Genomic DNA, 19,432 nt, shown 5'->3' with positions numbered 1-19,432 from the left:
GGCCAGGCTGCCCCAGCTTGGACTGATGCCGTGGGGCAGGCCCCCACCAGGGCCGGCGGAGGAGAGCGGTCCGAGGGTCCGAGACCCGGCCTCGCGGAGGCGGGAGGCGGGAGGCGGGAGGCGGGAAGCCGCGGGGGTGGGAGAGGGCGGTCTTGCATGGGCTGGGCGGGGCCGGGATGGCGGCAGGGCCTGACCAAGCTGTGGGCGGGGACCGGGGCGGGGCGGGGCGGGGCCTGGCCGGGCGGGGGCGGGGCCTGGCCGGAGCCGGGGGCGGGGCCTGGCCGGAGCCGGGGGTGCCCCCGCCCTCCGTGACGCGAGCGCGGCGCCGCGATTTCAGCCGGCGCGTCCGCGCGTGCGCACTCCGCGCGCTTCGGTCGCGGAGCGGCCCTCGGCGGTCTCTTCTGCAAATGGGCTCCGTGGCCTAGTGTCCCCGTCCCCGCCACCTGTGGTCGCGCGCCGAGACCCGCGAGGGGTCGCCGCCGAGGTGAGGCCCCCGGCGGCGCGCGAGTGGGGTCGTGCGGCCCGAGGGGGCGGGGGGACGGCCGCGGCTGGCGGGACCCACCGACGGGCGGACGGAAGGCCGGACGGCCGGGGGCGCGGGGCGGGGGCGGTCGCGCGGGCGGGACCGGCGCCTCCCGGAGCCCCAGGCCCGCGGCCCCGCGCACAAAGCGCCTTTGTTGCGGCCGGAGCGGGCCGGTTGGCGCCGCCCGGGACCCGCGCCGCCGCCGGGGCTGGCGCTCCGGGAACCGCCCCCGCGGGTCCGTCTGGCCCGCGGCCCTGACCCCGGCGTCCGGATGGGGGCGGGTCGGCCCGAGGGGGGAACGCCCTTCCCGAGCGGCGGCGGGTGACCGGAGGGGCGCCCCGACCCCTGCGTGCGCAGGTTTCCCGCAGCCCACAGGCGCCGGCATGGCGGCCATCCCCTCCAGCGGCTCGCTCGTGGCCACCCACGACTACTACCGGCGTGAGTAAGCCCCTCGTCCTCTGCCTTACAGGCCTCCTCTGGGAGCGGGGAGGGCTGCGAGGGACCTGTGGCTCTGCCTGGGTGCGGCCAGCCTGGCCGGCGCTTGGTGGACAGGGCAGGGGTCGCGGTGCCCTGCGGAGCTGACCGGGGCCTCTCTTCTCCAGGCCGCCTGGGCTCCACGTCCAGTAACAGCTCCTGCGGAAGTGCGGAGTGCGCTGGGGAAGCCATCCCTCACCCCCCCGGTGAGTGCAGGTCCTCTCCGCCTGGCGGCACCATCTCCCGGGACCCCACCAGGAGTGGACAGCAGCTCCACGACTCCACTCTGTTCCTCTCAGGTCTCCCCAAGGCCGACCCGGGCCACTGGTGGGCAAGCTTCTTCTTCGGGAAGTCCACCGTCCCGTTCATGGCTACAGTGTTGGAGTCCCCAGAACGGTGAGAACACGGTCCCGGGGGCCAGCACGGGACATGAGGGCAGGTGGAAGTCCCCTCTGACCACAAGCTCTCCCCCAGCTCGGAACCTCCCCAGGCCTCCAGCGGCACCATCACCAGCGACCCAGCTCTGGAAGCCGTGAGGAAGCAGCCTGGTGGCCGGCCTGGCAAAGCCAACGTGGGGCCGCCATCCTGAGGGCCGAGGCCGGGCTGGGGGAGGTGCTGCGCTCATCAGAGCCCCTCCTCCCGCTCCCCCCTTCCCATAGACCAGGCCGGGGGTTCTACATCAAAATAGCAAAACACCAAAAAGGAAGTTGAGAGAGTCCCACTCTTCACTGTCCAAGCCACATGCGAACCTTCCACACGCCCTGGAACCCTGTGCCTCACACCAAGTGGAAAATAAACTCCCAAGCAGCCAGTCGCCCTGACGGTGTGTGTGAGCTGCGAGCCCTGGGAGCCCTTCCCCACCTCAGTTCTCGGCAGGGCGGGAAGTTGGTCTGGCCCAGGTTCACACGGGCAAGATGCTTCGGCAAGTGCGGAGTGTGGACGGGGAGGGCTCCCCCAGAGCCTGGGGGCACAGGCAGTTCCGGGTGCGGAGGAGAAGCCTCCAGGGCAGCCGCTGAGGTTCCGGTCCTCAGACTTGGCCCCTGCCACTGGGTTCAGGAGCCCCCAGCGCGAGGGACCTAGTGCCCCCCGCCCTTGACTCGAGGAGGGCAGTAAGGGAATAGGACCAAGGCCGCCCCAGCTGGTGTGGAGCAGCCCACTGGGCCATGCTATCTCCAGGTGCCTTCCTAGAACGGTTCTGCCTCTTCCAGCCCGTTGTAGGACACATTCTGGTCAGGACGCCCCCTCCCCCCCGACACACAGACCAGAAATTAACACCGAGTGGTAAGGGGTGTGGGGGCATTCCAGAGGGACCGTCTCGCCACAGGTAACCCAGCTCTGGACAGACCAACCAGGGATCTGGGGAGGCTGTCGTTGGGCCATCCTCCACCCACCTCCTTGGGCAGGCTTGCTTGGTGGGCTGACAGTGTCCACACTCGCTGAGTGGCCAGCAGGGCTTGGCGCAGGTCTGGTGGTTAGGAGAAGGGCTTAGTGTGAGGTCAGGGGAGCCCGGCTCCCCTCCTGCCGGTCTGTCCCGGGGTGTGCTGTAAACAGCTGTGCAGGTCCAGGCCGAGGCATCAGCGGAACTCGTGGGCCCTGGGGCTGCAGCCACCGTCCTGTCTGCCCCTGTTGTGTCCAGGCAGGAGGATGGGTGGGGAGGTCCACCTTCCCACCTCTTCAGACGGACCCAGAGTACGAGAGGTGCCCCAGAGTTGAGCCAGAGCAGTCGCCAGCCACCCCGGTGTCCCGATGAGTCCCTCAGAGCTCGTGTGGGCAGCTGCTGGTAGCCATGGCCGCAGGCAGGAGACAGCAGTGCCCCACCAGCAAACAGCCCATCTTTACAGAGTGCCGGGAAGTCGGTGTTTCCCCCAAGTCAGGAGATGGGCACGGGCCGGGTGGCATAGGGTGAGCCTAGCCAAAGCCCAGATCCCTCCCAGGCACCACCTGCGGAGGTCCAGACTGAGCAGGGGTCTTTAGTCCAGGACCAGCAACAGCACCACTCCCTTTAGAAAGGAGGGTCGTCAGGCTTCCTGAGTTCGAGTTGGAGTTGACCCTGGCGGGCCCTGGCACTTGACAGGAGCTGGTGTCCCAGGAGCAGACAGGAGGACGGGCAGCCTCCGCTCCCCGGCTGCGGAGGGCAGGCTTCCCCTGCCCCAGGAGATGGCGGGCCCCCCAGTGTCCAGCCCAGTTCTGGAACTGCCGGCACCTTCAGTGGGCCTGTCCTCCCGATGGGAGGTCCAGGACAGTACTAGGCCCGTCTTCACGGGGCCTGGCCTGGTGGCCTTCTGCGGCGCTGGCAGGGAGGCTGTCCCCCTCAGAGCGGGTTCTCGTACGTGCTGACACTGGAGAGCTTCTCCCGCACAGCTTGGAAGCAGGGCCGGTGCTCGGGGTCCCTGTGCCAGCATGAGAGCATTAGTTTGTGTGCGGTGGCGGCCGGGCACTCCGGGGGGCAGGGCATGCGGTAGCCCGACTCTACCCTCTGGAAGGCCTCGTGGCTGGACGTGCCTGTGGCGGGACGGCCAGAGGGGCTGCAGGGGCTGGAAGCTGGTGCCCAGCGAGCCTCTCCTCGCCCCAGGACACCACGCTGCCCTCTGCCCCCTCCCAGGAAACCCTGGGCTGAGCTCCTGCCTGCTGCCCCCCTGCACACGGATGCCCCCGGAGTGCCACCCCTGGGAGGCCGGCTGTGCAGGTGCCAAGTCAGGTGATGGCACCCTCCAGCCCTGTCCGCTGTCGGGGATGCTGTCGGGGGCCCAGTACCTGGATAGGGTATCGGACCCCGACTGAAAGTCTCCTGGAGGAGAATCCCGAAGGACCGGACATCAGTGTGCCCGTATGAGCACTTGTTCGGTCTGTGACTGCCATGGTGGCCCCGGGGGCATGCTAGCTGCTTCACACAGCTGCCCCCAGCTCCCCTGACACACTTGGACAGCCGCAGGGGAATCACGCTCAGCCTGCCTTCCCAGCTGCCGCCGAGTGCTGAGGGAATTGCCTCTCTAGAAGCAACCAGCTCACGATGAGGAAGGAACTGCAGCATCAGGACAGCCAGGGAGCAAAGGGCCCCAGACGCCTGCTCTCAGGGCCCCTGAGCAGAGGGCTCCAGGAACAGCCAGAGAAGCCGTCGAGCCCGTGTGACCCTGGTCTGCTCCAGGAGCGAGCTGGTGACTTCAGGGCTTTCAAGAACTTGGAAACAGCTCTGAGGGGGTGTGTGATGACTGTAAGAGATCCCCATTAAGTGTCAAAAACGTGACTGTGACTGAGACACTGAAGTGTGCACACGGGGACTTGGGTCTAACCGCGTGGAAGGAGTAGGGGCCTACCTGGAGGGTCTGATGGAGACAGCGCTCAGGACATTGTGTCACTCCTGTCTTCTGTGTGCGGGGGGGGGGGGGGGGGGGGGGAGGATGTCTCCCCTGAGCTCCCAAGGCTCCCCAGCCGCTGCCCCCGTCACACGGGTGAGGCAAGCCGCCCAAATCCATGAGCACAGGCACACCCACCTCCCCAGCCGCCCCTGCCCGTGTGCAGCCTCCCTTTCGTCCTGCAGCCCCTGCGAGGGCGGACGCCTCCCTTCCAGCCTGGGAGCCCTCGGAAGCCTCCACTCCCCACGGCGGCACAGCTTGGCCCCGGAGCCCTGTACCTCGCCCTCCGGCCTCCCCGAGGCTGAAGGCAGGCAAGCCCTGGACGCCCCAGCTCCAGGCACAGACGTCACCCTGCACCCCCGCCTCCCACCCTGGGCCCTACCTGGATGAACCTGGCTAGCCCAAAGTCACCCACTTTGCAGACGTTGTGGGCGCCCACAAGGATGTTCCTGGTGGCCAGGTCCCGGTGGACGTAGTTCTGTGACTGCAGGAAGCACATGCCCTCGGCCACCTGAGAGGCAATGTCCACCAGCTCTGAGACGGGCAGGGACTTCTCGGAGTCTGCGGGGCAGGGGAGCGCGGTCAGAGGGACTCTGCGTGCCACCGGGCTCAGGCGCCAGGCTGGGCCAGAGGGCCGCTGCCTGATGTCACACTGGACCAGGGGACCCGTCCCCACCCTTCCAAGAGGCGGTTAGGGTTAGAGCCGGAGCGCAGGCAGCACACTCCCTCGGCCCCAGGCCCTGTTTCCTTTCTGGGAACCCGCACTAAGGCCATAGGAGCTCCTCGAAGCATTGTCTCAGAGCCGAAAACCTCAGAGCGGTTCCACACCGGGTAACTCGCGAAACGGGCATCGCTCGTGGACGTGGTCGTGGGCCATCGGGCACGCAGTCCTGAAGGACATCTGATGGCGGGGACCCAGCGGCAGTGGTCAGACTTTCCGTGAGAAACATTCCGTTCTGCGTTCCAAACATTACCGGGTAAAAATCGCCCGGGGCCACGCTTTGTGCAGCCCACGCTTCTCGCCCCAGGGCCGCTCCAACACGTAGAACCCCCGCTGACTGCAGTGGTCACATTTGGTTTGGGAGGTAAACGAACAGGTCCTGTGACCAGGGTCTGTGAGTCCATGAGATCCTCCATGTGTGTGCAGAGCGTGTGTAGGAGGGGTGTGCACGCGTGTGTAAGTGCTCACACACATCCGAACATGGTGGGAAGGGCCAGCGCCTTCCAGGAAGCTGTGGCGGGGCAGGCCTCAGGGACCTGTGGCTGAAGGAATTAGGGCTGTTCTTGTCTTACTTGTACTTCTCTGTGTTTTCTCCAGTTCCTACAATGAATCGGTGGTGCGTTTTCACAAGATACTTTAAATCCTTTCTCAAGCAGGGCCCGTGGACAAAGGCACCAGAGCTCCCCGGTAGCCTGTGCCTGATACGGGGCAATGTGGGTTTTTCCCCCTTTGTGCAACTTTCCCACGCCCTCCAAAAGCATGGGTCCCTTGGATCTCGGGAAAGGAGCCCCAAGTGCGGCCCAGCAGGCCGGCTCACCCTGCAGCAGCTCCAGCAGGCTCCCCTTGGCCAAGAGCTCCGGGACGATGTAACGGGGTCCCCCACGGATGCCGCAGCACACAGCACCAGGATGTGCTTGTGCTGAAGCTTCTTCGTGGCCTGGATCTCCGCCTGGAAGGTGTGCTGGTGCAGGAGGTTGTCTGCGGGGTCAGGTAGCCTCGGTGGGTGCAGTCCCAGGCCCAGCCCCCCATCCCCCCCGCTGGGGGCCACGGGAAGGGGACGCTGGGCCCACCAGTGCGCTCATCACACACTGGACACCATGAGTGTGACACCTGCCCAAGCCCGATGCGAGGCAGAGCACCCCCAAGTGTGTCCCCATGAGCCCCTGATTTCTGAAGTGGGGGGTCCAGACCCTTGATGGGTTTAAAGGAGATTTGAGATGAATCTTCAAATTTCTAGTGGTCTATTTCTTTTACTGGTTTTTCATTTACCTTAAGAATTTAAAATTCCCTTTTTAAATAAATGCATTAGGTGAAAACCTAGGCATTGAAAGGAAAATGCCGCGGGAAGCTGTTGTAGACGCCACACACGGTGCACCCCAGGCGGGCATGTAGCATGCGGGACCCCACCCCCTGAGCAAGGCCAGGAGGGCCTGCTGGGTCTCTGGAGGGGGCCCACTCACCTCGAGCGATCACCTTAATGGCCACTCGGACCCGGTCCTTCCAAATCCCTTCGAAGACCTCCCCGAAGTACCCAGAGCCCAGCTTCCTGCAGAGCCTGAACTCCTCGTGCGGTCTCTGCCAGTCTGCCCAGTGCGGCGGGGGCTCGGGCTCGGGCTCCAGAGACAGGCGGGGTGCGGGACACCCAGCCCACCCTTCAGGAATTCACCCACTCTGACCCCACGACAGGCAGCCTCTGCTCTCTCCTCTGATGCAGGAAACCTCTTGCTGAGGTCCCAGGGTCCAGCACGCGGCCGGGCTTTCCAGAGGCCACCCCACCCCGGCTGCCCTCTGCCATGTCCTGCAGACGCCCTCACCGCCCCCGCAGGGACGAGCCTCTGTGCAGCATTGTTGATGCTGTGATGTCGGCCACACACAGACCTCCGGGCCAGAGGGACACAGGACCAGGCAGGAGCATAGCAGACCCTTCCCGGTCGCAGGCGCGAGCACAGCCCCTGAGGAAGGCCGGTCCCAGCCCAGGCCACCTGCTCCCACGCCCGCATCTGTAGGACCGCAGCGTCAGGACAGCGGGAGTCCCTGCAGCCAGGTCTCCCCGAGGCCCCTCGAGCCAGCGAGCACCCCGGGACCCACACCCACCCTATGTGACGGGGAGGAGCGGGAGCACGGTGGGGAGCAAGGGGGTGGTGCGGCGGGCAGCTCTACCGTCCGGCGGGGCACAGTCAGCGGCAGCCCGTGGGACAGGCTCCGGCCTTTGTGGTGCCCCGGGAGCTCAGCCAGGCTGGGGTAGGACGCGGCCTCACTGAGGTGCAGCCGGCCAGACCCTGTAATGCCTCATGGACTGCCTGTCCCTCACTGCAGGGGTGAGGGGGGAAGCGCCTGGGCTGGGGTGCTCAGACAGCTGCTCCCGAGCCAGCCATCCTGCCCCGAGGCATGTCCTGCCCCGAGGCACAGTTCCCAGGGAAGCGGGACCCAGGGACAAGCCACCCCCTGAAGGGAAGGCCGGGGTGGGGCCGGGCCGGGCAGCGGGAGGGGCCGGGCCACGGGCCAGGAGCTCAAGTGCAGGAGCCACAGACGGGAAAAGGCGCAGGAGGCCGTACCTGAGAGAGAGTAGTCGGCGCCTGGCTTCTGGCCGACCCTGACCAGGGAGGCCGCCACCCGCTGCCCTCAGCCTGCAGGCAATGCTGCGCTTCCAAGCGGGAGAGGGGCCCAAAGAACCACCTGGGGGCGGGCCAGTCCTAAGCCTGCGCTGACCTTCAGCCCATGCCCTCTGACCCACGTCCACTCACCCTGCCCATCCTGAATCCCAGCCCTCCTCACCTGACCTGCCACCTCCCCATGCCCCCAACCCTGGCCCACAGCTCCCCTCTGATACGTCCCTGGCCAGAGGCCACTTCATTGCCCATCAGAGACCCCAAATGTCCCAAATGGCCAGTGTGGATACCAGGAAAGGCCTCAGTGACCCAGGATGGGTGCAGGTGCTAGCCACCACCCTGCCCAGCATGTTCCCCGAGTGTAGGGTCAGAGCCACTCCTGTCCCAGAAACACACCTCCCATGCCATGAGTGGGACCACCTTGTCCTGTGACCCGGGCCACAGACACTCTGCTCTAGAACCTTAGGAACTGGGGTTTGGCGTCTGAGTGGCAAGGCTCTACACGTGCACACTTACGCACGTGCCCACCCGTGCTCCCACACACCAGCGCCATGGCTCAGATAAGCCTGGACAGCAGGGTGGGGCTGCTGGCTGCTCTGCCCTTGGTCCCTACTCCCTCAGGCACTGCTGCCACAGGAACCCCTCACCCTCCCTGGGGCCCCATGAGGGTAACGCCCCTCCCTGGCCAACTTAGCATATCTTGAATCTCATTTGCTCATTCCTGCAAGCACCCTGCCTCCTTCCTGCTTTTCAAAGGCACTAGGTTCTCAGGACCTCAGGGCCTTTGCCCCAGCCGTGCTCCGCCTGTTCCCTGTCCCAGACCCCGCCTTCTGAAACCATGCTGCCTGTGACAGCACCGCTTGTCTCTGCACACGCATTTGCCATGTTACTCCTCCAGAGCTTGCTTGGGGTCACAGGGGCGCAGGCGGGCAGCGGAGGTCCTGCCGGACCCTCCTGGCCCAGAGCTCAGGCGGCTGCGCACAGGCTCACCCCAGGCTGCCCTCTGTGCTCCGAGCCTCCAGGCGCCTCCTTGCAGGGATGGGACAGCCTGCAGCCCACGCCAACACGGGCGTGTCGCAATGACCCTCCTGCTTCCTCTAACTAGGTCATGCATCTGGTTTCGGCTGTTTGGAAGGTGAGTGATGCTTTGCTCCCCAAAAGGCCCAGTCCCTGCCTGGGCCTCCCACACAGACCCCCTCCCTGTCGGCCACCCAGAAGCCCCCTGGGGGCCCTTCCTTCCCCTCTGGGTCATCACAAAGTGACTTTGGCGGAGCCCAGGGCGGGGGCCACACGCCTCTTCAGCTCCATATCCTGTCATCCTGCTGGAGCCCGGTCAGCTCTCAGGGGACCAGGATGGTGGGGTCCAGCCCCAGCCAGGGGGCACGGGGAGGTGGGGTCATGGGCCCCCTGTCCTCACTGGCCTCCTGGACGCCGGCCCAGCGCCCCGCCCCTCCCCAGCGCCCAGCCGGAGTGGCACAAAGCTCCATCTAGAGGGCTGCCCTGCCCTGAGCTCTTGAGGGGCTGCAGGGAGCCGGGGGTCACCTTGAGGGGACCCACAAGGGCCACGGGGACACTCACAGCTCAGACTCTACCGTCTCCTTCTCGGCCAGGTAGTTGTGGGGCACGCAGCCCTCGGTCAGCGGCTTGCCCTCCGCACCCAGCGCGCGGCCCGCCCCCGCCCCTCCTCCTTCCTGGCCCCGCCCGGAAGGTCAGTTCCTCATCCCTCCGGGCCTCGAAGTCCCAGAGGCCCACATACTGGGGCCCAGGGGAGCCTGGCCCCAGGACGCCACGGCAGGACCGGCCTCCTGGCCTCCTGGCCTCACAGCCGGTTCCTGAGCCGCCCACAGCACCCCTTGTGGCTGGGAGCCATGGGCCGGTGGGCGGACCTTGACAGGCGGTCCCCACCCAGCTGAGGAGCGGGCCCACGTCTGCTGAGGAGAGGCCCTGCCAGGCCAGCCACCACTGCACCTGCCAGGGCTCCCTCCCTGGGCTGCCCCAACTCCCAGGGCTCCCCCCGACCCTCCGACCTGCGGAGGCCGGGGCCACCTGGGAACTGCTCCTGCCCGCCTGCTCCGGGATGTGGACCCGCCACGTGGGGGAGGAGACGACTGAGTAACCCGGCAGACAGGGCCCTCCTGGGGTCCACCGTAGCGGTGGGGACTCAGGGAGGAGTGGAACCGAGGTGGGGGGGAGACGAGGGATGGAGGCCTGTGGGTCAGTCTCCCCTGCCCAGCACTCCGGAGCCTCTGGGACGGCGCGCGACGGAGGGCCAGCGAGCTCACAGGGTCGTGGCTGGAGGCCCTCAGCCCCGGTCGAGACCACCAGCCGCTGAGGGGAGCCGGGGTGGCCACACCCATCCTAGATGTTGGCCTCCAGGGGACGGTAGAGGGCAGGCAGGGAGCCCACACGGGGGCTGTGGGCTGGGGGACAGCAGGGGCCACAGCAGAGAAGAAAGAGCCCTGCGGCGAGATGGGGACCAGGGCACAGAGAGGGCTCAGGGTGAGCGCCTTCGGTCCTGGCCGCCCGTCTGAGGGGCTGTGGGGACTCTGGCTCATGACGGGAGCTCCAGGAGGACGATGACCGGGGGAATCCTGTACTAAGCCTGACATAAGCACCACTCGCTCCATTTTGAGACCGAGAGGAATGTATATTAGAGCAAGCGTGCGATCATCCTGGTGCCGCTTTCATTGCCCACGAGGGTGGGGAAGGGGCCAGGGAGCAAAGCACGGGGCAGGCGGGGGGCGGGGGCTCCGCGGCGCCCGGGCTGCGTGTCCAGCCCTCACTGCTGGGCAGCGTGCTCCGGTCACCCCCGCCCTCAGACCCGGTCGTGAGCTCATGCCCAGGACCTTGGTGTGTCTCTCCGGGCAGACGTCCAGGGCTCTCTGCCAGGGCAACACAGGGAAGCGGGACAGAAAGTCCCCCACCCCTCCTGGAGGCCCAGGCACCATACCTGTTGGGCCTGTGGCTGACAGACAAGCCAGGAGTGCACCACGGACCGCAGCGAGCACCGCCACTGGTCCCGAGCCCGGCACACCCCTTCCCTCAGGCCCGCGTCACACTCGCCTGCCGCTGTGTCCGGGGCGTGGGGAGGGGGAACGTCCAGCTCCAGGCCTCGCCGGGAGGCCCCTCAGCGCTCCCAGGGCAGGAGGGTTTGGTCCAGGCTGCCGGCCAAACCCTCCTGCTCCCACCAGCCCCGCCCACGCTGGCACCCGAGGCTCAGCCCCGACCCAGGCTGGTCTGGCCTCAAGGGGCTGGTGCCCACCTCCTCCCTCTGCGTCACCCCCACCCGTGGTGATCTCGGCACCCTCCCCTTCTCCTCCCGGAAGCCCCCCACCACTCCAGCCCTGCACAGCCTCTGTGCCCACCGCGGGGTCCCAGCTCCCACTGCGCCAGCCCCTGGGCAGGGCCGGTGTCCGTGGAGCTAATGGGCTTCACGGTGCAGAGCTGCCCCTAAACGGTGCATAGAGGCCTGTTCCCTCCAGGGGACAAGCAGCTTGGCTTGCCTCTGCCCTTCCGTCCCACAAGCCTTCCGGGGGCACAGCTGCCAGCAGGGGGTCACAGGACGGTGGGGGATGAGGACCCTGAACACACACCACAGCTGCCTGGTCCCCGTGCCCCTCGGGTCCCTCTCGTGGTGACTGGAGCTGGCTGGTGAGTGAGGACAGGCGTGTCCCACCCGGCTCCTCGTTCAGTGACGCCAACGGTGGCTTGAAATCAGCCCGAGCAGGAGCAGGCGTGTTGACCCAACACCATGGGATCCAGCTCCAACCCCGTCTGACCCCGGGCCAGCACCCGGGACCCAGAACCCCTGACCTTTGCCCCACCCCCAGAGAAGGACCTCAAGTCTCTCAGCCCCAGGAATGACCATGCAGCCTGCCCTGCCCATGGCCTGACCCAGGCTCCCCCAATTTCAATCCCAGCCCCAGACAGATGGAGTGGGCCGCTTGGTCCCGCAGGGGTCCTGCTCCCTGGGGTATCAGAGTCCCCTGGGGCGGGGCCCTGGGCCACATGGGGGTCAGCTCTGCTTCCAGGGACCAGCTGGTAGACCTCCCCATCCGCTGCAGCTGCTGTTCCGGGTCTGGGCGCCGAGGCCCATGCACGATGCAGGTCTGAGTCCGTCGCCGCACGTTTTCCGAGCACTCGGGTCTGCACGCAGCCAGCAGGTTTGCCCAGCCTGTGCCGTGTCGGCCCCGTGCCGCCTCGGCCTGGGAGCCCAGCGTCGGCCATGGGGGAGCTTTGCCAAAAACTGGGGAGCCTCTGGCTGTTGGCCCCAGGAGGAGTCGGGCAGCAGGGGTGGGCAGGGGGCCGTGGCCCCGGCTCAGGTCTTCTCTGTCCAGCAAATCTCCACGGCCGGACAACATTCAGGCGCCACCCCGACTGCTGTGCTGAGACCTCCCCTCACCAGGGACACCAGGTCCCGTGGAGCAGAGGACACCAGCCCTCCCGTCTGAGGGGACATCTTCCCCACACACGTGTGCCAGTCCATGCGTCTGTCAGGGTGTGAGGACCGCAGCCAGAGGCCGCTTCAGGCCACCAGCGCCCCTGGATGTGTTGACGGCCAGCATTGTCCTGGGGGGACACGCCAGGCAGGGAGGCGTCGCCCCAGCCCCTGTGTCCGGCGTCCCCGGTCACGTGTGGGCAGGGGCGAGGCGCCTGTGGGCGGCACTCAGCTTCTCCTGCAGCGCAGCGAAGCCCGGCCGCTCCTCAGGGCTGCCCTTCCAGCACTCCAGCATGAGCGCGTAGACCTCGGCCGGGCAGGGCGCCGGGCGTGGCAGCCGGTACCCTCGCATGACCTGCTGCAGGGTCTCGTGGTTGCTCAGTCCTGTGGAGGGGCCACAAGAGGGGCTGGGCAGGGCTGCCTTGCTGCTGCGCAGGGTCACAGTGCTCACCTCCCCCTAGTTCCTGGCCTGACCTGGCCCAGCAGGTGGCCTGGAGGTGTGGTGCCCCTTCTGGAATCGGGGACTCCCCGGGTGCCTCCTCCCTCAGATTACATAGGCCTTGTTGAGGCCTTGCCTCCTCCCCCAGGCTCCCTTGCAGCCCACCTTCATAGGGACACTGGCCGTAGGTGAAAACCTCATAGAGCAGAACTCCGAAGGACCAGACGTCCGACTTCTGAGAGTATATGCGATAGTTGGCCGCCTCGGGTGCCGTCCACTTGACGGGGATCTTGGAGCTGCTGCTTGGGGAGTAGATGTCGTCCTGGGTGTGGGGAGACCAGGGCGGGTGGGCCGAGCGGCTCCCTCCCCTCTGAGCCACGGCGGGGTTGGGGGCCCCAGCCCGAACCGACCTTCAGCAGCCGGGCCAGGCCAAAGTCAGCCACCTTGCATGCCAGGTCGTCACCAACGAGCACGTTCCTAGCCGCCAGGTCACGGTGTACGATGCGTCGACCCTCCAGGTAGCTCATGCCCTCGGCCACCTGGCAGGCAAAGCTCAGCAGGAGAGGCAGGCCCAGGGCCCGGCCCTCGGGGCCTGTGGGGCAAGGTGGACGGTCAGGGATGCAGGGTCTGCACTGTCACCTCCCCCCATGCCTCAGTGTCCTCACCCCCAGCCCAGGCCACACGGCGGAGGCGGCCATGCTGTGCAGTGACTGCTCCTGGACCCCCAGAGAGACCAGAGCCGGGGAGGGGCACAGGAATGAGGATGGGGACATCGATGCACCCCAGCCCGCTGCTCTCGGCTCCACCCGGAGCACAAGGCTCTGACTGCGCCCCGGGGCCCGAACCCACGGGCCAGAGACCACCACACCCCTCTGAGCCTCGGACAGTCAAGCCTGGTGCAGCCTCGAAGGGTCGTGGTTGTGCATGGAAGCCTGGGCCCCCCGCACAGTCACCAGCGGGGGCGTGGGGGGAGCAGCCACTCACTGCCCAGGAAGGCCTGCAGGCTGCCCTTGCGCATAAGCTCTGTGACGATGTACACGGGCTGGCCGGCCGAGCACACAGCATGCAGCTGGATGAGACGCTCGTGCCTCAGGCTCTTGAGGGTCTGGATCTCCTTGCTGAGGTCCGCGAGCTTCATGTAGGCTGCGGGAGAGGGCACGGCTCCGGGACCCACCCACACCACCCTGTGGCTGCCCCAGTGCTCCAGGGGTCCGAGGGCAGGGCGGGCAGGGGCCAGCAGGCCTCACCCACCTGACTTGATGACCTTGACTGCCACTGGTGTGGAGCCAAGCCACAGGCCTTCCCACACCTCCCCGAAGTAGCCTTCACCCAGCTTCCTCCGCAGGGCAAACTCGGAGCGAGGCCGCTCCCACTCGTCCTGCTGCTGGGGCCTCTGAGGGGGCGGGGGACACTCCGGGCCTCTGCCTGCTGCTCCCTGGAAAGGGGGGGGCAGTGTCTCCCAGAGCGCCAGGCCTCCAGCCCCTCTGCCTGGCCAAGGCCGGGGCAGCCAGGTGTGGACCTCCTGAAGCCTGGCCCTAAGTGGCACCTTTGCTGGGGGTGGACAGCCACCCACGCATAGTCATTCCGGCCCCGACCAGGCTATCATTAGCAACCGGAGCAGCCGGATTGCTGCCTGGCCCCCGGCAGGATGGCTGGGCCCTGAGAGCCGGGGTGCCACTGCCCAAGCCAGGGCACACGGCCCAGCGAGCGTCCTCTCCTATGGCTTCTGCCTGGGGCCTGCGGCTGCTGCAAGCCCCCTCCCAGACGCCTCCCTAAGCTCGTCCCAGGCCTCATGGCCCCCCTGCAGAGCTCGGTCTGGGACTGGGGGACCCGCCAGGTCCCATCGCACCCCAGCCCCGGAAGTCCCCGGAGGTGGAGATGCTGCGCCATTGAGGGCAAACCCAACCCCAGACAGGGCCCTGGCCAGAGTGTGGAGGTGCGGCCGGGGCTCCCAGTGCCCTCGGGCCTTTTCGGACCCCCCCCAGCCATGCTCAGAGACCGGCCTGGACCTGCTGCCTGGCTCACAGCCCTGGACGTGTGCTGGCCAGTTGGGCGGGAGGTGCTGCCGGGGCCTGGCCCACCTGGGGCACACGGGGCTGCAGCAGCGGGCTCTGGGTCAGCTTCCAGTTGGCCTTGTAGTAGGCGAGCAGCTCCTCCAGGCTGGGGAAGAGCCGGCCCTTCTGCAGGTAGAGACCGTCGGCCGCCGTGGAGATGCGGTAGTGGTGGACTTTGGCCTGCGCCCGGACTGGGAGTGGACACAGGTGAGGGCCGCGTCTCGGCGGCAGCCTGCCCCAGACCCTCCCAGCTCCCTGGCCGGATAAGCAGCACAACCTTCCCTGGGCCGGGCTCAGGTCAGGCCTCGGCGTCTCACAGGAAAGCGGGGAGTGTGGGCAGCTGCAAGCCGGGGGGCAGTGAGGGGGGTGCAGGGCGGGCACTCGGGGACACTCAGCGCGTGGATGAGTCGGAGAGTGAGCGGACGTGACGGGGAGGGGGAGTGAGGAGAGAGCCCCGCCGGGGGATGGGCAGGGGAGGCAAGGGGAGGGGCCTGTGCGTGAGCCTGCAGGTGGGCAGACTGCCCAGGCCTGACGTGGGGCCGGCACAGCCTGGGGAGCACTGACCCCGAGGTCAGCGTGGGGGCAGAGGTGCGAGCAGCCGTCTGGTACCTGAGAGCGAATAGTCCCCACGGCTGCTCTCGCTGGGCCGGACAAGGAAGGCGCCCGGGGCGCTGGCCGGGGACAGGAGCAGCTGCTGGGCGCGGGCGCGGCTCATGCTGCTGAAGTACCAGCTGCCAAGGGCGGGTGCGGCGGTCACCACCGGGCCTGGCCGGACGGACCCCTGCCCCCACAATGCTCAGAGGCCCCGATGCCCGAGCCCGACGCCCCTGTCGCTCAGGAACCAGGGGCTCCCAGAGCCCAGGGCAGGGGTCCCGGCCCCCGGTCTGCACCTGCCCCAGCCCTCGGTGCCTCCACCTCTGGATCCATCAGGAGGCCCTCTTGGGCTAACACAGAGCTTCCACTGCCACTGACAGTGACCTGAGTCAGGTGTAACCATCCGTCCACACACCTCAGCCCCGGAGTGCCCGTTAACCCTGCTCCCAGAAGGACCCAACCCCAGCCAGGGGCTGACCTGCCAAGCTCAAGACTGCTGAGCCCCTACTGGAGGGGGTTTCCACCGGAAGCCTGGGGTTCCCTAGCCTGCAGAGAGGTGGACCGTGGGGCCGACAGAAGCTTGGCCAGGAAGGCCCTGGGGGAGGCAGCTGTGCCAGGCTGGGCAGGGTCTCTGGGGAGGCTGGAGGAGGCTCAGAGCATCCCATGTCTGCCGTGAAGGGGCCCTGCCTGGTGCAGGAGAGCCCGAACCCCTGGCCCTCCACATCTGCAGAGACATGCTCCCTCTCTGAGCACACGGGCAGCAGGGGCTCCCAGGGGCTCCACAGTCTGAGGGAGTTCCCCGAGTCCAGGAGCCCACACAACTGCACACGGACAAGGACAGGGAAGAGCCTGCTGGGCCCCCGCTGACACCCGCCTGGGCTGTGGCCACCCGAGTCACTCCACAGGCATCTCCCCAGGCTCCACGTTCTTAGCAGGAGAGCGGGACAGCTCCTGGCCCCAGGCCATCTCCTGTGTCTGCTTCCCAAGGTCCAGGGAGGGGAACCCCACGCCTGAGTCGGCTTCCCAGCCTAGAACCTCCTGCTTCCTGCAGATTCTCGGGACCCTGGGGCAGGAGGCCTGCTCCCTAAGGGAGAGCCTCAACCACTCGGGGAACAGCCCTGTGCGCATGGCCCTTGTCACTTCTAAAGTGGGGGAAACCCCGGGCTCGGAGGGCCAGCAGGCTAGCTCTGACCCCTCGGCTGCTGGACCAGCACTTACTCCAGAGGACCTAAAGCATGACTCAGAGTGAGTCAGCACAGAGGGGAGGCCTTGAAAAGACGGGGCTGGGTGGACGGGGCTGCCGGAGCTTGGGGGGAGGCCGCGGACTGGCCAGAGGGAGACCGAGATGCACCTGCTCCTCACAAAGAGGCCCGCGCGCCCCATGAAGAGCTGCAGGGAGGGGCTGGGAACCAACGTGGCCAGAGCCAACCCTGGGGCCGGGCTGAGGGGCTGCCCAGAGGGTAGAGCCGGAGACTGAGGAGCGAGGCAGCGGCAGACAGGCAGAGACCCCGCAACACCAGAAGGGAAGACCCGCAAGCAGGGCAGAGCACACAGGGTCACGGACACAGGGTCACGGGTCCCCAAGACCAGACCTGGTTGGGCAGCAGGCTTGTGGAAAGCTGACGAACTCGTTTCAAGACACACTGATTAGGAGCAAGAGGTTCACTCCCTAAGGCCCCGGGGCTCCATCCGCCAAGGGCCCCTGCAGCCAGGCGCTGCCCTCTGACGCCCAGCAGCCAGCAGAGCTCCCAGGGGCAGGGCCACCGAGGCCCTTCACAGGACAGCAGGGCTGCGGGCGCACAGAGATCCAGAAGTGCCCTCATGCCCAGCCCTCCCCCAGAGCCCAGGGCCAGGGATGTTCTGGGGAGTGTCTGCCTGGGGTGGGGCAGCGGCCGGGATGACACTGGGGAAGCCTCACTAGCAGAGTTGACGGTCCTCCCCTGCCCGGCCGGTCTGGCCCTGAGGACAGATGGCCAGGTGTCTAGGGCTAATGACACCGCCAGTGTGGCCAGCCCTTTCATCCCCGGCCCAGGCAAACAGTCATTAGCACTTCCTCCCAGCACCACCCCGTTTCGACCCTCCCTCCAGAGCAGCTCCTGGGATCTGTCCTCTCATGGAGGGCTCTGGGCCCCTCCCTATCAGAATGGCTGCCTGGTCCCTCCCACCCCTGCCAGCAGGCTGGGCCAGGGGCTAGGGGCCGGAGTCCCCTCCGAAGGGGCCTTCCTGGGACTCGGGCATTCCCATGCCACGTGCAAACCCCCCAGGAGGCTGTGGGAGAGCTGAGGGGCTCTGTCTCCAGGGACAGGGCCCAGGCGGAGACGGCTCACAGCTGTGCCGGGAGGCCACCCTGTCCTGCAGACCCTGAGCCTGGGCTGAGAGGTCATCTCCTCCCAGACCCCGTGGGAGAGCCTCTACTCTCTGCCTCCCTCCGTAATGGCAGAGCGGGGGAGCGAACAGCCAGCTTCCGCCGGCCAGCCCAGCCTGTGGACTGCCCAGGCCCTGGGGCCTTTGGGCATGTTGGGGGGAATGGCTGAGCTCCCCCTACCTGCATCTCTCGAAACAAGCCTATTTGGGAGCAATTCCCAAGGCCAGGCCACGTGTGCCCCATACCTCCCTGCGGGCCGGTGCAGCAGGGCGAGATCCGGGTGAACGCGGACCAGGGAGGGGGCAGACAAGCCCTCCCCTCGGACTCAGCACATCAGCCCCTGCACCCATTGGTCACCCCCTCCTCCCTCACAGCGTCTGGACAGCCTCTCTTATGTCCTCATCAGGAGCCCCGGGCTCCCTGGACCATGCCCCCGAGGGCCCGCCGTGCTGCATGACCAGCCGGCGGATGCACACACGCTGTCCAGCTGACTCACCACAGGCCCGGACTGCTCTGCGGGACTCATCCCCCCTTAGCCGTACTGGGACACAGTCCCTGGTGTCTGTCCCCCACCCCTGTGTGTTTGCCCGCCGCTGCGCGGCAAGGCCTGGAGGGTCCTGGCCCCAGGAGGAGGAGGGAAGGAAAGCAGGACGCCCCGACATGCGATCCTGGGACTCCGTCCTGCCCTTTTCCCTGACTGCCGGGGCAAGTGATACTCACGGGTGGTCTGAGAGCGTCTCCGGGGTGGCCCTGGCCAGGTGGGTGATGGGTACCAGCCCAGTACTGGGCGGGCCGGAGAGCCTGCGGGCAAAGATGTAGTCGCCGTCCTCTCGGAGGGCACAGAGCCTGTCCCCGCGGCTGACGCTCAGCTCTGCCGGACACCGCGCGGTGAAGTCATAGAGCGCCCTGAAGAGCTGTGGGGGCGCCGGGGGGCTGCAGGGCTCTGTGGCAGGGGGCTCTGGTTCAGCGCTGGCCACAGGATCGGGGAGCCCCGGGACGCCGTCGTCCGGCGCGGCCACCGGCCAGATCTTGTCCCAGAAGGAGGACAAGAAGGTCAGCCGCCTTCTGAGGAAGGGCTCCATGCTCGGGGCCGCCGGAGCGGAGCCCACGGTCGCGCAGGGGAGGGGCCGCAGCGGCGGGAAAGCGACCCACAGAAACCAGAAGGGCCGCCGGCCGCCGAGGGTCCGAGCCTCACTGCTGGCGTCCCTGGTGGCGCAGAGAGTGGGGACAGGTCACTCCAGAGAACCCTCCAACAAGGCGCGCGCAACCCCGCTCCCCGCCCGCCTCCTGGGCTGGGGTTCAGACCAGGTGGGGCGCAAAGTGGCCCTCCAAGCCGCCCCCCACCCCAACGCCACACGACGGCCGCTCCTGTGCTGGGCCTCTGGAGCGTCTTGTCCCCACCGCTCAGAGCCGCTCTTCGGGGCTGGGGCAGGTGCGGCCCAGGACGCGCCTCGGGGGGCGGGGCCTCGGGGCGGGGCTTCGGGGCGGGGCTGTGGGAGCACAAGTGGGTCGCCGTGGGGATCGGGGTCAGCGCAGGTGAACGACGTGCCCACCCTTGTCCTCAGAGAAAAGGGGTTCCATGAACGCGGCAGCCGCCGTGCAGCACGAGCCCCTGCTTGGCCAGAAGAGGGCTGGATTGGTGTAGAAAACGGCCTGATTTCGGGGCGCCTGGGTGGCTCAGGTGTGATCCCGGGGTGCTGGGATGGAGCCCCGCATCGGGCTCCCTGCGAGCCTGCCTCTCCCTCCGCCTGCCGGTCCCTCCCCTTGCTTCTCTGTCTGTCTGTCTGTCTGTCTGCCGAATAAACAAGACCTTTAGGGAGGAGGGGGGAGGAGGGAGGAGGAGGAGGGGGGAGGAGGGGGAG

At 67.5% G+C, this 19,432-nt stretch overlaps 3 protein-coding genes across 4 annotated transcripts; 1 reads left to right on the top strand and 2 right to left on the bottom strand.

Moving 5' to 3' along the window:
* Positions 1–377: 377 nt before the first annotated feature.
* On the top strand, positions 378–1,810 carry PPDPF (pancreatic progenitor cell differentiation and proliferation factor). Its single transcript, XM_032353622.1, has 5 exons — positions 378–484; positions 881–961; positions 1,126–1,203; positions 1,297–1,393; positions 1,472–1,810. Exons 2-5 carry the CDS (start codon positions 907–909, stop codon positions 1,584–1,586), a joined length of 345 nt encoding a protein of 114 aa, XP_032209513.1. The 5' UTR covers positions 378–484; positions 881–906; the 3' UTR covers positions 1,587–1,810.
* Positions 1,811–1,928: 118 nt separating this feature from the next.
* PTK6 (protein tyrosine kinase 6) lies at positions 1,929–12,041 on the bottom strand. The gene is given in 15 exon segments (XM_032352604.1): positions 1,929–3,499; positions 3,752–3,881; positions 4,733–4,911; positions 5,889–5,942; positions 5,945–6,049; positions 6,532–6,685; positions 7,232–7,343; positions 7,345–7,381; positions 7,627–7,695; positions 7,698–7,747; positions 9,259–9,375; positions 9,377–9,539; positions 10,502–10,562; positions 10,631–10,749; positions 11,609–12,041. Coding segments are annotated over 15 exon segments (1,974 nt in total). The 3' UTR covers positions 1,929–3,308.
* On the bottom strand, positions 10,322–18,978 carry SRMS (src-related kinase lacking C-terminal regulatory tyrosine and N-terminal myristylation sites). 2 transcript variants are annotated; one of them, XM_032353552.1, is made up of 8 exons: positions 18,291–18,978; positions 15,221–15,342; positions 14,639–14,802; positions 13,809–13,992; positions 13,542–13,700; positions 12,968–13,149; positions 12,723–12,879; positions 10,322–12,502 (listed from the first exon to the last, which is right to left on the bottom strand). In XM_032353552.1, exons 1-8 carry the CDS (start codon positions 18,650–18,652, stop codon positions 12,309–12,311), a joined length of 1,524 nt encoding a protein of 507 aa, XP_032209443.1. In that variant the 5' UTR covers positions 18,653–18,978; the 3' UTR covers positions 10,322–12,308. The 2 variants fall into 2 exon arrangements, with proteins under 2 accessions (XP_032209443.1, XP_032209444.1); XM_032353553.1 differs by having other exon boundaries at positions 12,418–12,502; positions 12,723–12,856.
* Between the last annotated feature and the right edge of the window lie 454 nt (positions 18,979–19,432).

Source organism: Mustela erminea, chromosome 7 (assembly GCF_009829155.1).
Source record: "Mustela erminea isolate mMusErm1 chromosome 7, mMusErm1.Pri, whole genome shotgun sequence".
In the NCBI taxonomy this organism is placed as follows: Eukaryota; Metazoa; Chordata; class Mammalia; order Carnivora; family Mustelidae; genus Mustela; species Mustela erminea.
Note: the sequence above shows the minus strand (reverse complement) of the source record. Positions and strands in the feature narration are given on the sequence as shown.

Bases quoted from the DNA above. Each gene is read 5' to 3' on its own strand.
- PPDPF (XM_032353622.1), top strand. From the start codon at position 907: ATGGCGGCCATCCCCTCCAGCGGCTCGCTCGTGGCCACCCACGACTAC. The intron at 962-1,125 runs GTGAGTAAGCCC...TCTCTTCTCCAG, and splicing joins CACCCACGACTACTACCGGC to GCCGCCTGGGCTCCACGTCC. The intron at 1,394-1,471 runs GTGAGAACACGG...GCTCTCCCCCAG, and splicing joins GTGTTGGAGTCCCCAGAACG to CTCGGAACCTCCCCAGGCCT.
- SRMS (XM_032353552.1), bottom strand. From the start codon at position 18,652: ATGGAGCCCTTCCTCAGAAGGCGGCTGACCTTCTTGTCCTCCTTCTGG. The intron at 14,803-15,220 runs GTACCAGACGGC...GTCCACTCCCAG, and splicing joins TGGGGACTATTCGCTCTCAG to TCCGGGCGCAGGCCAAAGTC. The intron at 12,503-12,722 runs GTGGGCTGCAAG...GCCCCTCCACAG, and splicing joins CGGCCAGTGTCCCTATGAAG to GACTGAGCAACCACGAGACC.